This window comes from Zophobas morio, unplaced genomic scaffold, assembly GCF_036711695.1.
Source record: "Zophobas morio isolate AGI-343-1 ecotype UQ-CSIRO unplaced genomic scaffold, CSIRO_AGI_Zmor_V1 ptg000011l, whole genome shotgun sequence".
Classification (NCBI taxonomy): domain Eukaryota; kingdom Metazoa; phylum Arthropoda; class Insecta; order Coleoptera; family Tenebrionidae; genus Zophobas; species Zophobas morio.
In genome coordinates, this window is record NW_026972116.1 from 13,697,520 (window position 1) to 13,714,640 (window position 17,121).

At 33.1% G+C, this 17,121-nt stretch overlaps 1 protein-coding gene across 6 annotated transcripts in view; it reads left to right on the forward strand.

Annotated features, from left to right (window-relative positions):
• The window catches only part of Kug (kugelei), a 418,182-nt gene that overhangs the window by 356,724 nt on the left and 44,337 nt on the right, over nucleotides 1-17,121 (forward strand). For all 6 annotated transcript variants that reach the window (XM_064053266.1, XM_064053261.1, XM_064053265.1 and 3 more), the window contains 2 exons: nucleotides 6,337-6,398; nucleotides 16,892-17,047. In XM_064053266.1, the coding sequence (XP_063909336.1) occupies nucleotides 6,337-6,398; nucleotides 16,892-17,047 (218 nt within the window). The remainder of the gene's footprint in view (nucleotides 1-6,336; nucleotides 6,399-16,891; nucleotides 17,048-17,121) is intronic.

Here is a 17,121-nt window from a genome sequence, read left to right on the forward strand (position 1 = left end):
TGAAAGACTTTGTATACTGGTCTTTAAGTGAACGTTCCTGTTTTACTTCCCACGTTAGGAAAATTGATTTTTACGGTCTTTAAGATAGTCTCGTGATGCAGAGTTCTTGGCCTAAAAACTGACTTTGGAAGTTTAGACGCATTTTTCAAAATTTCAGATTTTTTTCGAACATATGCTCAGGATTTATTTTACTTTTAGTTTGTTCAGCGATGTTGGATTTATAGTGTCATATCCCGCTTACTTTGAATTTTTAAGCTAAGAATATCACTTTTTCAACTTTATGAATCTTTTTTCATGACAGTTTATTATGTTTGAATCAGCTAATTCTTGCTATTCGTCGTTCATCCGCTAGTCCTTAAAAATATAGATCGTCTTCCTTCCTTCCACACAAATAACCTGTCTTTTTTCTTTGGGAAAATACAATTTTACAATATTACCTTTCATTTGTCCATTTCTTTTTATTGCAGAATTCTTTGTGTTAGTTTTTCCCTGCACAATTTATTGTTTTCTAATCAATCCATTTGTCTGCCGTCCCTTATAACATTTTTTGCTCTCACCAACCTCACATCACCCGATTTTTACTTTCCGAGCGCGAAAGTCAGGGACGTGTTGAAATAGGGTCATTTTAACGAATGGCTAATTTCACGTTTCCTCGGCGCTTCACAGCTTGTAGAATACTAAAATGTCGGCTTTTGTTTCCGTCTGTTCGTGGTTTGCCTGTTGGTCATTTAATAATTTCAGGAACGAACTTGATTACTTTGAAATTTTAGACGTAATTCTGCTGTGCGTTGAAAAACGCTAACCCAAATTGTCTACCCATCTCCTCCGTACCACTGATGACGTCATCCCAAAATTGTGCTGAGTAAATCTGTGACGTGCTCTTTGTCTGCGGTTTAGTGGTGTCCGTGTTTTTACCCTTGCAGATACGGGTTATTAACCTCGCCGACAAATTCTGCTTCTTAAAAAAATTATAAAATGTAACAATGTAAAATATATTGAAAGCAGATGACCAACTGGAAAAAAGTCCTCTCAACATTAATTAGAAGTTTAAGTTCAAGTGTTTATTTTTAAATAACGACACTCGTATTCTCACAAGCACAGATATCACATATCACACATATCGATAAATTATAAAATTTGATTTTGTAAATTTTATTATTTTTATGAAAACCCCTACAAGTTGAAATAAATATATATATATATATACATATAATGTTAAAGTAAATGAGTTTTTAGTTTACAAAATTTTGTGATGATGTCATCAACATTTTTACACTATATCAACTTGGATTAATGCAGTATAATACTAATAATGAGAGCATTGTATTCCCAAATTTTCGGGAAAATGGAGTGAGCCGTTCCTAATTCCATCAATAATATTATTTGACTCGTTTATTAATTTTGAGCACCTCTAAAAATGATCAATGCAGTTAAATCACAAGTAAAAACTCATCATATTTTGCACATTTTAGGTGTGATTTATTCGGCAAAATTTTGAGGTGCCGTTATCATTTTTTGCCGGGATAAGCAAATATATTTTGATTAAAAATTTCTCTTACTTATGATAACTTTAGACCCCACGAACGGTTATATACTATGTTAATTTTTTTGCGAAAAATTTTAGGAACAAACTCAAAGCGAATTCGTACACCACAAGCATAGAAGCATATTTTTGTATAACATTTAAATCATTTTAAAACATAATTCTTTGAGATGACGCCATCAAGTTATTGGTGGGGGTGCGTAGCCAAATTTTGGTTACCGTTTAAGCATCTACATGATATTCCTAATATATATAATACAAAGTTTGGCAACAATTGGTGCATTAGTTTCGGAAAAATAATACAAACCGACACAGACACCAGGCAAACAGAGAGATCCCGTTTTTGTACACTGGAGGTCATGAAACGTCGAGAAAACATGAAAATGGCAAGTCGCCCGATGGAGTCAATTACTATGCTCCCTTAGCTTGCGCTCGAGAAATAAAAACTGGATTTGTCATAAGAACTTCTAATCAAATAACAGTGTTCTGTAATCAACCATTGCAGAACACTAAGTTTATTAATGCATCTCTTTCAAAAAGGTGACAACATACTTTTAGGAAAATTATTATTACACAAATTAAAAGTAAAGTATTAAAAGAGAAACAGATTGTTAAAATCTCTCTATATAAATCCTCCACACCACTGATAATGTAGCTGAAATAATATTATTAATATTTCATATTGTCGCATGTAATAAATACAAATAAACAAATAGAGCTTAATGTAATCCGCCCAGGTGCTTTTTATTTCAACAAAATTAATGCTTTCTGTAAATTACTCATTCACGTGCTAATCGCGTACGTCACTTGTAACATTTATATACGATGAAACTTTTAATTGTACCATCTGTAAAACTTATCCTTTTGATAACACTAGTTTACAAGGTTTTATATCCAAAGACAAAAATAGTTGAATCTAAAGGATTTGGGTTCGGGAAATTAAAATCTGAAAACAGAAAAAATCCATCACGTCAGGTTTTTGAGATATTTATATAAACATACCCCGTATTTCTTTTCGTTTATACAACTCTTGTAATTTTTTTATTTTTAAATATATATGAACATATAGTTCTTTGAGCAAATTTGTATCATTTTAAAAGATCATTTACGTAAATAAATAATATGAGTCAATTTTTCAAGCTAGATTGTCATCAATGTTTTATTTAAAATTTTTCAAGTATTGATTTTAGAATAATTGGTTGCTTTTGATTTTTCTACGGGAAGTGATAATAAAAATGTGAGGTTGGCCTCATAAAGATCTTTTAAAATGATACAAATTTGCTCAAAGAAGTATAGGTTTATCTTTAAGAATAAAGAAGTTACAGGGGTTGTATCAAAGAAAAGCAACACCCAGTATATATTATAAACATTATGACTGAAAATTAAAAATGATTAACACTTTCTTTTATTGGCAGTACTGTCAGTTTCCCTTATAATAGACCAACAGTAACACATTTTCGTCCCAAAAACCTTCATACCTTCTTTTTAAGCATATTTGAACAGGTCTTCCAGCTTTAGGTACTATAATTTTACCACAAACGTAAGAAAACTGATTTCCACTTACTTTGCACGATCTCGAAGACATTTTTTATGCGACATGGTACATTAACATGAATCAGTTTAACACTAACAAGAAGGTAAAATCAAAGTTCATTATTTTGGATTTATGAAAAAACCTGACGTGATAGGGATTAGCCGTTTTTGGATTTGTTATCAGTAAGTAATTTAGAAGTAGAAAATATTTTTTTTATTTTTGGATACGAAAAAAAGTTTAAATTTGTAAACTAGTGTAATTAAACCATTAATTGTCAAATATATTTTGACTTCCCGAGCGTAAACTAAGGAAGTAAAGTAATCGAGTCCATCGAATGAATGGTTTTTTTCATGTTTTCTCAACGTTTCATGACCCCTAGAGTGTGAAAAAAGTACTCTCCCGTTTCTGTCTGCCTGTCTGTCTATCTGTCTATTTGCCTGGTGTGGTCGCGCGTTCGATTCCACACTTGGCTTTTCGTTTGTTTTTTTTTTTCTCCCTTTTTCTCTCGCATTGTCTGTTATCGATGTCATAACAAATTTTCTGTTGATGAAATTCCCCACTTTCTCGAAAAAGTGACAATACGCTCCTCTTTATTTAAAAATGTGAAACCTTCTCGGGGATCCCAACAAAACCTTCTCGGAGGCTCCAGATGTATTTTTTTAAGAATGTGAAACCTTCTCGGGGGTTTCAATTGTGTTTTTTATAAATGTAAAACCTTCTCGAGGGCCCCAAATGTCTTTTTTTTAATGTGAAACCTTCTCGGGGATCCCAACTGTCGTTTTTTTAATGTGAGACCTTCTCAGAGGGCCCAAATATCTTTTTTTAAAGAAAGCGAAACCTTGAGGGGGGGGGGGCAAATGTCTTTTTTTCATGTGAAACTTCTCGGGGGTCCCAGCTGTTTTTTTTTAAGGTTAAATCTCGGAATCGCCAAAAGTCTTTTTTGAGAATGTGAAACTATCTCGAGGGTCCCAACTGTCTTTTTTTAAGAATGTGAAACCTTCTCGGGGGTACCAACTGTTCTTTTTTAAAGAAGGCGAAACCTGTCATTTTTTTAAGAATATTAAATCTTCTTCAGATTTCCAACTGTCTTTTTGTAAGAAGGTGAAATCTTTTTTTCTGTTTCACTGTAACTAGTATCTAGTACCTTCTACATTATATTATTACTCCACAGAGGTTATCACGAAAAATTAAAATTCGCCAAAATCAAATTTTATCATTTTTCAGTGAAGCAGTATTGTTGGATTTCGACCAATTTTGTTTACTTTCCAAACGTAAGCTAAGGAATCATTTTCATAATTGTCAAATTTTTCATATTTTCTTGCCGTTTTACAACGTGTGGAATACGAAAATATCAATTACCCATCTGTGGACGCCCCTACCAATAGTTTGATGACGTCATCTCAAAATTTTGCTAATTACATCTCACTTGAAATTTATATTCCCGTATGTCCCTTTATCTAAGATTTAATAATGTATCTACAGTTTTAACAATACGCAAACGAGTTAGAAAAAAATAAAATCTTACAACGTACCTTAAAATCTACATAACGGACATTAAGGTTGATTTAGTGGTTAGTAAATTGTCTAATGTCTTCTTTCTCCCTTTAACATTTTGATACTAAGAGTGATTTAATGTTTAACAATAGTATTAAAGTTTTATTTATCCATATCCTACAAAAAAGATGACGTTATCTCAAAATTTCACTTGTAGTGTATAGAGCAGCATGTTTCTTTATTCTGGAGTATCTTTACCTTAAACCGTACATAACGACCTCCTTTCAAATCTTGGAAACTCACTGGAACGTACGGATTAAATTTAGTAAAAGCTTTTACCTTAATTAGAAAAAGAATCTACAGGACATAGGAAAACTATAAAACTAGTTCTATCTCGAAAACCATTTGCTGCAACTCTGAAAGTTTATAAAATTTAGAATACTCCTGTACTTGTGGTTTATGATTCTGCCTTAATTTTTTACCTTAGGCGTGCAGATTTTCTCAAAAAAAAACATTTTAAGGTTACCGCAAACCTAGCAAATCGTTAATCAAAATTTGTTAAACAAAAATATTTTATAACATCGAGTTTCTATAATATATATAAAAAAAAACCTTTAGCTCAGTTGGTTAAAATGTCGCGCTTTCGATCTCCTCATGGACCACTTTTTTTACTACTTATGATGAAAAAGAAATGCGATACAAAGATTTTTAATAATTCTTGGCGTTTCTCACCGTCTGCACCTGAAATCGCAGTGATTAACTAATCGTTTTGAAGCTAACCCCTATACACTACCCTCGGATAACACAAAGCCTTTTAATTAGTGCTGGTACTGCACAATCCGATAACAAATTACACATCAGGTCTTGGAACGCAACATGTAAGACAAACATCGGATTCGCTTTCAGTATCGCGATTTCCATCTAGAGGATTTAGCGATGTGCGAAATAGGATAGACACTGAAAACGGGATAACCGCCAACTGAAATAGTTACGTTTAATTTCAATGAACTACTTATTAACGCATTTAGCATTTAATCTTCGCATAAATAATGAACAAGTTGTCTTGAAGCCCGCCATACAAATGGGTAAACACTATAATTTCACATTAACTGACTGCTTTACTTGGCACACGAGCTTCCGCTAGGTTCTGTCATCAAAGGGAGGCAAAGGAGCTCAGAGGAAGTCTATTATGTAATAATGTATTTTTTGGGGTGCAGGATTCGTTTAATATTTATATTGGGCTGACGTTAGGGCGAGACGCTAACCGAATTTGTAATGGCATTTGAATTTTATAGTGCAGAGTATGATAAATTTCACAATAACGCTTGACTTATGAAATAGAACGAATAAATACGTCGCAAAAATGGATTTTGTTTGGTAAAGCATTAAAACTCATCTACTGAAATCCACAAAGTCGTCTGTTTGCCGCAAATACTTCTTTTACTTTACGAAATAATTTTGAGAGCTTTTGATAATTCGCAACAATTCCAGACAGAAAATTTAATCTCCTTTGTTATTATTTTGGAATTAATGGAGCATTTATCTTTGATGTAAGAAAAAACTTTAAAACCTTTTACTCTTGATGTTAATCCACTTAGTGCTAAGAATGCTCCGTTTGTAACTCAAGTCGCGAATTAATTAAACTTCCAATTTAATTTATCAATTAGAGCTTTTGTTTCATGCGGCCACACTAGTTTGACAACACCGGCTCGAATTATCCCGATTTAATCTAATAAGCGTTTCTTAATTATTCGTATTATTTCAGGACTCATCACAACTACTTCGCGCAAGTTGGACCGAGAAACTCTCGACGAACACATTTTAGAGGTAAGTAGTAAATTGTCTTCTCGGCGAGGATGTTGTTTTATTTTGTTTATGTGTTTAATTAGTTGAGTCACGTAAACCGCCGGCTTTTGTATATTTTATTACCCAATTTATTTCGAGGTGCTTAAATGGGACGGGTTGGTGAAGAGCGCTGATTGATATTTTAATGATCTCCAAGAATAAACTCCTCGCAACTTCTTTCATCTTAATTAGCCGTCAGGTTTGATATAACGACTTAGTTATTAATAACTAGATTTTTTATTTAAGGTTATCATCATCATTACGGTGATGCTATCTAAAACACACAGGAAGTGCTATTAATGCCTTAAAAAAATATGGCAGTTGTTCGTGATCCAAGTTTTTTTATGTGCTGATCGTTAACCGATAAATAATACAACGCAATGTTGCCGCTATTACGTGAATGGCAATTTTGGTGGATGCGCCGGGCTAATTCGTACTCATTCAATAAAACACACTTGAAGGCTAAACAAATCATGTTTAATATTAATTATAGATACGCACAAAGTACAAACGTACGCAAAATTATTGCATTCTAAATTTGATATGTATAATTAACGGTTTTGGCGGGTGCTTGTGAAAAACTCCCACATTTCAGTTGCAGGAGAAATTTATTTTATTGCAACGCTAATGTTTGTGATTAATAATAATTACGAACAGGTATTCATATAATGTGTAGTAAACCGACTAAATTAACTAACTGTTTTATTTAAATAGTCATTCGTAAATTAAGCTAAAAAGTAATTTCTTCTATTTTTATTTTAAAAAAGAATGTAGACGTTTTTCTTAATTGTGAGCCGTTTCTACTTCCTTCTTCATGGGTATTAAAACATAAAATAATGATTATTCTTGACTTTTTTACTTTTTCAACAGTGTTAAAAAAAGTATTGAGGACATGTATTAAAGTTTTTTTTTCGTTCCACAAATACTCACATTCTGCTATCAGGCATTTTTTTTAGCTCAAGAAGGTACTTTTACACTTGTTAAGCACAGAGAAATTGATCTAGAATAATTTATAGGTGATGATAATTACAGTTAATTAAGGTATAGCATATAATTAGTAATAATAATTTATGATTGAACCACCCATTGGAAATTTCAGTCTTTTTTAGTATTGACCGATCGTCAATTTCATAAAGTAGTCTAATTTATCGAAAACTCTTATTGGTATTGCAACAAAATCATGTAATAAGTTATAAAAATATATTATTGTATTTTAATTAAATAGTAACTTACGCACTTCAATTAGGAGTCATTAACTAAAGCTTTCAGGTTATGGTATCTTCTTATAATATTAAAATAATTAAAAATAAAATGCAAATTTTTTTTAGTAATCCCTATTAGTTAAAATCGAAAACAATTGATTTTGTAGTTTCTAAGTCAAATTGTAAAGTGTTTTTTGATTTTTGTTTCCAAGAACCTCCATACACAAATTAAAAAATGGGTTAAGTTTATCCAGACCGAACATCGCTTGCCCCTGGGATACAATCCAACAAATTCCGTTTTTCAAAAAATGATAAAAGGGAATTTTGGGAAATATTATTTATTTTTATGATAAACCCTTGCAGTTAAAAAATATAGGTAATACCAGTCAGTTAATTAAAAAAAATCGCATAAGGTAATCGACCTTCATTTCATGTTGAAGCATAAGTTTGCTATTCAATTTGATTTTTTTTACGAAAGTTTGGATATCTACAGAAAAACGCAAGGTGCATTCATAAACCACAAATACAGGAGTATTTTATGAAACCTCGATAACAGTTACACTACACGGTTTTGATGTGATGTCATCTATATTGGTGGGGATAATTGGACAAATTTTGATTAGTATTTTACTGTGTACACGACATTTTTATCATACATATAAAATTTGACATCAATCGATCTAGTAGTTTCGGAGAGAGAGAAAAACTGGAAACCACTGTTTTTTTCTACTAGGTGTCGTGCAACATCGAGAAAACATGAAAGTAGCCATTCGTTCGATGGAACCTTTTACTATTTTGTGAGCATTTTCATCATCTTTTGAAAATTTATTAATTAAGTAACATACTTTCACAAACGAAATTAATTTTAGTTCAGGTTTGCATCACTTCACTTCGTTGCAACCTGAGTTATGGTTTAAGAACGAAAGACGATCAAGTTTTTTTAATCATATGTTAGAACTGTATCTAAGGTGACGTGGTCACAATGATCAGACAAATTTTGGTTAGCGCTGTATCACCTACACGATATTCTTAAAATACAAGTAAATTTTTACAACAACTAGTCCAGTAGTTTTGACAATTATCTGTCCAATAAAAGCGTGAACAGACGACAGATAAGTGGAAAGGGAAGACCTACTTTTTCATGTTCTAGAAGCTTCAGAACATCGAAAAACATGAAATTCCACGTCAATTATTATTAATACTTGTTCCATTTTTTTAGTGCTTCTTTGAAAAACTATAAAGTTTCATTTTGCGAAATTTTGTTCGTGATAACCTGCATACATTTAAAGTTATATAGATAATAGTCTAAGAAACAAAAAGGTTCAAGAGAGAATCGAACACTAACTGTACGCAATGCGCCATTGAATATCCTTGTCCGCGCATCGCTTGTATTAGTATAAAAGGTTATTATGATATTTCTATTTTTTGCGAAAATGCGGATGTCTCCGTGGAACTTTCAAGGCGAATTCATAAGTTACAAGTACAGGAATCAGTTATTTTGTTACCTACAATATTATTAAAAAAAATATATTATCGCCCACCAATATCTCCAGGAATTAGGGAGATAGATACCGAATTATTTACCTAGTTGATTTATTGTTATCATTATTGCATGTTCAAATATAATTCCTGCCAGAATGACTTATTTGTGTTATATTTGTCTTTTAAATGAGAATTTGGTACCGTACAAATATTAATAATCAAACTAATAATCTCAAAATCGAACGCAAAGAAAGGAAAAAAACCTTTTAATATTCTTTGTTACGTATTGAATGTATTTCTACACTCACCATTCAGGTAAAAATATAAGCAGCAAAAATTGACTAATATTCATAACGGAAAACCGTAAAGCAAAGACTTTTTAATGAGTAGTCTTATTTAATATAATCAAACGCCACATCCACTCCCTATTTATTGAACAAAGCCTCCGCACAAATTTTTTATCTGAGGTAACTTTGTATCCGCCGAAACTCGGTAAACACGGTTGCTGAAGGCCTCAAATAAGCTCGACCATCTTTCTTCTATCTACCTTAAATTTGAATTTTGCCGAGAGTAATGTACTGTGATGCTATGTGATTAACTCCGCGGAGGAATTCTGAATAGGCTGAACTTTAATATTCTCGATTAATAATAATTTACACAATAAAGCTGTCATTTTTATTTCGGTCGTATGTTTGGGTTTTTCATTCGATTTCCATTAACGGGGATCTCCGAATATAGCCATTAAGCAGGCACGATTTCGCTAACAATTCCGACAGTGTTCATTATTGACTGAAAAAGTTACGTCATTAATCAGTTGTATTGACGAATCTATTTTTGCATTATTTAACCTCGTTCGGTGTGCAGCTGTCAATAGGCGAGTTTTGTCATCAAGTACAAAGGAAATGCTTCCGTTGCATTGTCGGAGTTTGTTGAAAAATGGCACCTTGTTTATAGGCGAGACTACATGTCTGATCTGCAATTTATTTCTCTGACGTTATGGAAATTCGAAAGTCAATGATGCTCGCGACTTCCACTAATATACATTATTTGTGTTTGTACTGGCTTTGTAAGTTTTGTCGCAATCACAAAAGGGTTTGCTGTATTGTGGAGACATTATATAGCAGTGCTTTCTATCTCGATAAGACCCCCTAGAGTACGAAAGGTAGGTCTCCCATTGCCGTCTGTCTATCAATTTTTAGTAGACAGATATTCTCCGAAACTACTGGATCAATTGTTGGTAAATATATGATTTAAAAATATCGTGTGGATGGTGGAACGCCAATCAAAATTTGCTTAATTATCCCCAACAACAATTTGTTTATGGCCTCTTATCATTTTGCGTAGTACAGGTTATCAGGTCTACTCGTGTTTTATGAATCTGCCTTGACTTTTGTCATAATTACACATAATTACTACTTTACATATTGTATAATCTCAAAAAAAATAAATAAATAAGGGAGGAAAATTCTGTCCAAATATCTTTAGACCAATGTTTTCCAACTATTCTCCATCGTATAATTTCTTTCTTATATATGTATGTATATGGTTTTGAAGTAATTCTATCGATCTGTTGATATGAAACATACTGGTAAATTTAGACCCTATCGGAATGAAGCTTTTCTGCGAAATTGTTGAATAAATAAGATTCACATAGAAAAGAGAGAGAGAGAGAGAGGTTACTAGAAATCACATAAACATACTCAAGAGACCTAAAAACGTCCAAATATACTAATATTCATCCCTTATTCGTGCATTCATTCACAGTGAAAACAAAATTTGCAGCCTGGCGTATTTCTTATGTCTGTAGCTTGGATTTAAAAGATCTGAGGAATCTGCTCCTACGCCGCTCCACCGTGGAAAGATTTTCCAAACGCCCATATGTACTTCACCGTTATGATTATCAGAAACCTTTTTCGCAGTATTGAACCGCCGCCGCAGAAGCTTCTATAATTTCCGAGTATCTCCTCTCACAAAGCATCCGAATATGGGAATAATCTGGATTAAGTAACATGTTTACTCACTAAGCAATAATTGAAGTGACACTTACCAATGTCTATGGTAATCAGACAACCTTCGCATTGATTAGAATACGCTGTAAGCTGACAAGATGGCATTAAGTCATTGTAACAAATTACACGGTTTGCCTGGCACTTTCTAAATCTCTCCACTAAATAATCGAGTTCTAATTCCAATTAAGTTGAGATAAGGTTGAGATAATTAGGTCTGATTGTATACAATTTATTTGATCTTGGCATATATTCAGAGCATGGTGAAAACAAACTATTTATTCGCCTCTAATTCCATAAATCAGTGGTAATCACCCAATTACACCGTATCTACATCTATAAGCGTAAACTTCGAACCGCAGCTTTTTCTTAAATATCATTAATGCAGTAGACCGGGACAAAAGAGACTGTATTTTAATATGTAAAGATGACGGCGTTCCACGCGAGCCGAACTCCGCATTTATGATTCGCGGCTTTATTTAATGATCCATTTAGAAGTTGCTGTTACAGTAAGTATAATGTCGATGACTTTTTAAGACGACTTCTCCATTTTCTTAGTAGTGTTAAGCCAACTTGGAGCTTTAATGTCAAAATTAAATTGGCAATATGAAAAAGCTTCTGCAAACGTATTATCGGCTGGAGATGTGGAAAAGCTTCTTAAATGATTTGCAGGGAATTACGAGATTTAATTATTAAGGCGCTCGAAATAAAAACTGACGTATGGGCAGAAATTAGTGTCTTTTGGGAACGAAGTAAGCTTTTCCACTCAAGCTTGCGATGTGCTAAAAGTTATAAAAACTAAAATTGTACATAGTTGTAAATTGTTAATAGGAAAATCTGTTTATATTTTTCATAATATTTAGATAACCAAATGGACGAGTAGAGAAGTGATTATTATGATCTGCACGTTCCACGCACCATGCGAACTCTAAACTAGTACGACAAAGCTGTGGCGGCTGTTGCATAAATTAAATCACTCAAAACACGTCAGTTCCAGGTTAGTTTGTTAAAATTTGAAAATTGACACGTTGTAAGTTAATAATACATGGTTTATTACTTTTTTAATTTACGTGTACCCATATAATCAAAATAAAAAAAACTGTGCATGTCGGGGTAGTAAATGTTTTCTTCTTTTTTTTGCACGGTGCTCGACCACCCTAGACTTTAATGTATGTGACTTTCTGAGCCTTTTTTTAAGAAGTCCAAATGATGTGGAGTCTGCTTTTGAAGTCAATGACACATTCACGTCTAAATGTAAGGTATAATTTAAACCAGACGACACATGTAATCTATGTCCCTTTGCTTGAATTCTCTTGACTCGATAGAAACATAGAGCTGAGAGTTCTCCTCGACAGAATAACTTCCCCGCGGTATTGTAATTTTAATTTTTACAATAATATATATGTATCATATTCAGTTGATCGGGAGTGCTTTTCTCTTACTCGTCAGCGTTTTTGAAATATCGCGTTTTTAATCATTATTCCTGTTACATATGTATGGTTATATCTGAGGTATAGATCTGTACGAACTGGTTCTAACAACATAGCATGTTGATGGTCCCAGAGCCAGATTTTCGAAATAGTCGATTTAAAAGTCAAATTTATAAAAAATCCAAACATTCGTCGCATTTCATATTGTCGATTCTGAAAAAATGCTGTAACTTTTTAAAGAAGTATAGCCCAAAAAATTGCTTTTAGAGGTCGAAATCTACAAGAAAATCTCTTTAAGTATTTTTTGAAAGTGGTGAAAAACGATCAAAGATCGGAAAATTCTACTAGGTAGATCTTCTTAGATTCCAGACCTAGATTGTAGCGAACATCGAAAATTCGGAAAGAATCGTAACCTGAAGACTTATTTTGCTAAATTTCATAAGAACTGGATGGCCAGAAATTGATATATCTACCAGGAAAAATAATTCAAACTCCGTACGCTGGCAGGTTTTGGAAATTTTCGACTTCAAATTCAAATTTTTAACATATCTCAAAATTTGTCACATTTCATTTTGGCGAAGACATCCATCAGCAAAATTTGGAGATGGCGTCATCAGTGTTTTGGGAGGGGGCGTTTCAAAGGTATAAAAAGATACATTTTCAATAACGTTTTTCATGCTTAAGTACTACAACTAAAATGTTTATAAGAATTCAGATGCAGTTTTAAGTTAAATTTGTCATTTCCATGACAATTAAATTTCTGTTATGAAACTAGAAGATCCATTATTTTTTATTTACCGAGCATAAGGTAAGGAAGTATTGTATTAAATCCCATCCAGCAAAGACCACTTCCAGGTTTTTTCGATGTTTCGTAACCACTACCGCATGAAAAAATAGGTCTCTCCTTTCCGTGACCCTTGTGCAATTTTATATATACATTAGGAATGTCGCCTAGATGGTAAAACGCCAACCAAAACCTGTCTGATCATCCCCACAACCAATTTGGTGACGTCACCTCGAAGTTTTGCGAAATGAAGCGTTTTAAATTTTATAAAATAACGTAGTCCTGTACTTGTAGTTTATGAATCCACCTTGATTTTGTTTATTACTATTTTTTACTGTTTAATCCTTTTAATAGTGGCGCGGTTCTTTAGATACCTATAAGGAAGCAAATTGGAAAGGACTGCGGTGCTGTGGAAGAACGTTTGCTTTGGATATGAATGGCCCTGGGTTCGATTCCCAGCATTTCCAACTTTCTTTATTTACTCCATTTTCCAGAAAATTTCATCATATAGTACTCTTATTATTAAGTGGAATTTATAAACTTGCTGTTGACGTTGAAGTCGCCGTTGCTGTTCCCGCTGACCTTGCTTTTAGAGCTGAAAATTGTCATTTATAAACTGCGTTGCCAAGTTGCCGTTCATAGTAACTTTGATGTTCAACTTTTGCCGTATTTAATGGGATTGTAGGAAAAAAGTGGCGGATTTAAGTTGATTACTACAAAAATTGACCGTTTCTTGTTGTCGAAATCAGTCTACGTATATTAAGAAAAAAAGGCACAATGTAGCCCCGCCCACCCGCCCTACCTCAATTGTGATGATTTTTTTTATTCATCATGAGCCAAAGGGGCGGAGCTTAACTGCAAAATCCTTATTTCTCTACGAGAAATTAACAACATGTTTTTGAGCATATTGTTCAAAGAATACATGTATATTAAAAAAAAATAAAACCAATGATTTAGCCCCACCCATACCCGTCACGATCTCAATTCTCAATTGTGATGAATTTTTCATTCGTTGTCAGTTCAAGGGACGGGGCTTAATTGCAAAATTCACATGTGCTTACAAAAATTTACCATTTTAAAGGCGTCTTAAGTTTCTAACAAAAAAAATCACAATTGAGAGGGGGTGGGTGGGCGGGGTTTATATTTTGCCTTACTTTTTTTAATATACATAGTATTCTTTGAACAACACGATACTCAAAAACATGTTTTAATTTCTTGTAAAAAAATAAGTATTTAGCAGTTAAGCTCCACCCTCTTGGTTCAAGGCGAATAAAAAAAAAATCATCACAATTGAGATAGGGCGGGTGGGCGGGGTTACATTTTGCCTTTTTATTTTAATATGTGTAGACTTCTTTTCATAACATGAAATAAAAACATGTTTAAACTGGAAAATTTATATAAGGAATTATCGATTTTGCAATTAGGCCGCATAATTGCAAAATCCATATTTCCTTGCAAAAATGTATCATTTTAACCATGTTTTAAGTTTCTTGTTGTGAAAAGATAGCTATATTCAGAAAAAAAAGGCAAAATATAAGCCCCACCCACCCGCCCTATCTCAATTCTGATGATTTTTAAAAGTTGGTCATCTCGAACATCACCCCAACAGTGTACCAACTCTCAACGGCAACGTCAACGGTGAACAGCAACGTCAGCGACAAGTTTATAAATCGACCTTTATTATTACATTGAACTTATTCAAATTAATATACACATTTTAACTTATAATATAATTATGGGTTGTTTTAAAAAAATATAATATTTCGAAGAAACTGTATTTGTTGGACTGGAAGTACTTTAGGGACCAGGGAAGTTCTTGTTTCTTTTGGCCTATGGGTACATTTACATCATAATTTTTGTATTCCTTTAAGGGCAATATTGTCCGTTAGACATTAAATATGTTTTATTGTTATAAATGATACAACTTTTACTTCCCAAGCGTAAAGTATTGGGAGTATTGTATAGTATCGATTTGAGAAATATCTAATTTCATATTTTCTCGGCAGCTTGTAAAATACGAATCTCTATCTGTTTGTCTGGCTATCTGGCTGTCTGTTTGTCTGTCTGTCTGTTTTTCTGTCTGTTTGTCTGTCTGTTTGTCTGTCTGTTTGTCTGTCTGACTGTCTGTCTGTCAGTCAGTCAGTCAGTCTGTCTGTCTGTCTGTCTGTCTGTCTGTCTATCTGTCTGTCTGTTTGTCTGCCCCTCTGTCTGTCTGTCTGTCTGTCTATGGTCTGTATGTCTGTTTAGATTGAATCTGATAATCGCCGATACTACTGAACTAATTAATTATTATTATGTAGATGATAACACATTAACCCCAATTTTTTCTACCCACAACCCCCACTGAATTGACGTTATCTCAAAATTTTGCTACGTAAATGTTGCTTAAAATTTTTAGCATGAACAGCTCGTTTAATTGTTTTTTGTAAGTATACCTATAATTTTAAACCTGCGCAAATACAATCATTGACACGTTGAACAGAGAGTTAGGTAGACCAGCTGTCGTATTAAAATAATTTTTATTTGTTATTTTTACAACAGAAGGTCTTTGCCAGGCAAGCGGATTCCTGTCCCCCATGTGACGAACTCGTAAACCAAAGTTGGGTAACAATTAAGCCACAACCGCACTATATCTTTAACCAAATTATAAATTGAAATTTTACATGTCTTATGATAACTTACATCACGAAGTCTTGTAAAAAGCAAGTATTAGCCATCAAATAAAATTTATTTTGTCGTCCCTCCAGAAAGTCAAGAACGTCAAGTCAAATAATGATTTTAAAAATCTCTATTATCCTATAAAGTCGGAATTTTAGCAATTCTGTTTGTGTTTACATAATATAGTTTTATTTTATGAACTAAAAATATTGCTGAATGGAGCCATTTGATTTATTCATCAAACCCGAAAGAGCATATCTAATTCTGATTTAATTAAAATTGACCTTGTCATCACAAAAATTTCACTTGAAACATGCAACTCAAATAAAACGTTATTTACATAATAAATTTTTGCGTTCACTCCTGCTGAAAATTAATATCTCAAAATAAAATGTTTTTTAAAAAACATGCTTTGAAATACGGCCTTGTTTGTACAAATAAAATTCATGCGATTTCGTTTCTGGCCAATTTTGTCGAAAAACAAATTGAATTCCTGTTTATCCCACTGTTTTTAAAAACGACGTTGTTTGTGGTGGTTTCGTTCTTCATTTTGGGAGTAAAAATAGAACAGGTAATTTTTGATGGAATTTCGTATCCAAATTGCTACCGAAATTGACAAATATAGAAATTATCCTCAATTTTTTGTTACGTAGTTTTTTAATAATTAACAAAGCAAAAAAATGTAATTAGAGTTGGCTGCTCTTTTAGAAGTTCAGTTGCATATCTGTAATTCTGTATCACATGTGGTCAATTAAATTTAACCTCTGTTGTTGACATGTATGACATTCGAACAACAAAAAAAATGACATCTGAGTTACCGAGTGAAATTTTCTTTCAATCTCACAATAGTGATTGAAAAAGGTTCGTGAATGTAGCGCAGGATTTGATTAATTTTTTGATTGGATTGTTACAGGTTTTGATAACCGACAACGGCACCCCTCCACTCTCATCAACGACGTACGTCATCGTGAAAATCAAAGACATCAACGACAACGCCCCCGAATTCGAGCAGATCTCTTACAATGTTCAAATACCCGCGAGCGCCGATTTCAATCAAGCCGTCTTTCAGGTACGTTTCCCTGTATTTACACACTTCCAAATAAAATTAATCCATTTAAGAAATTCATTTGGGTATGCCTATGC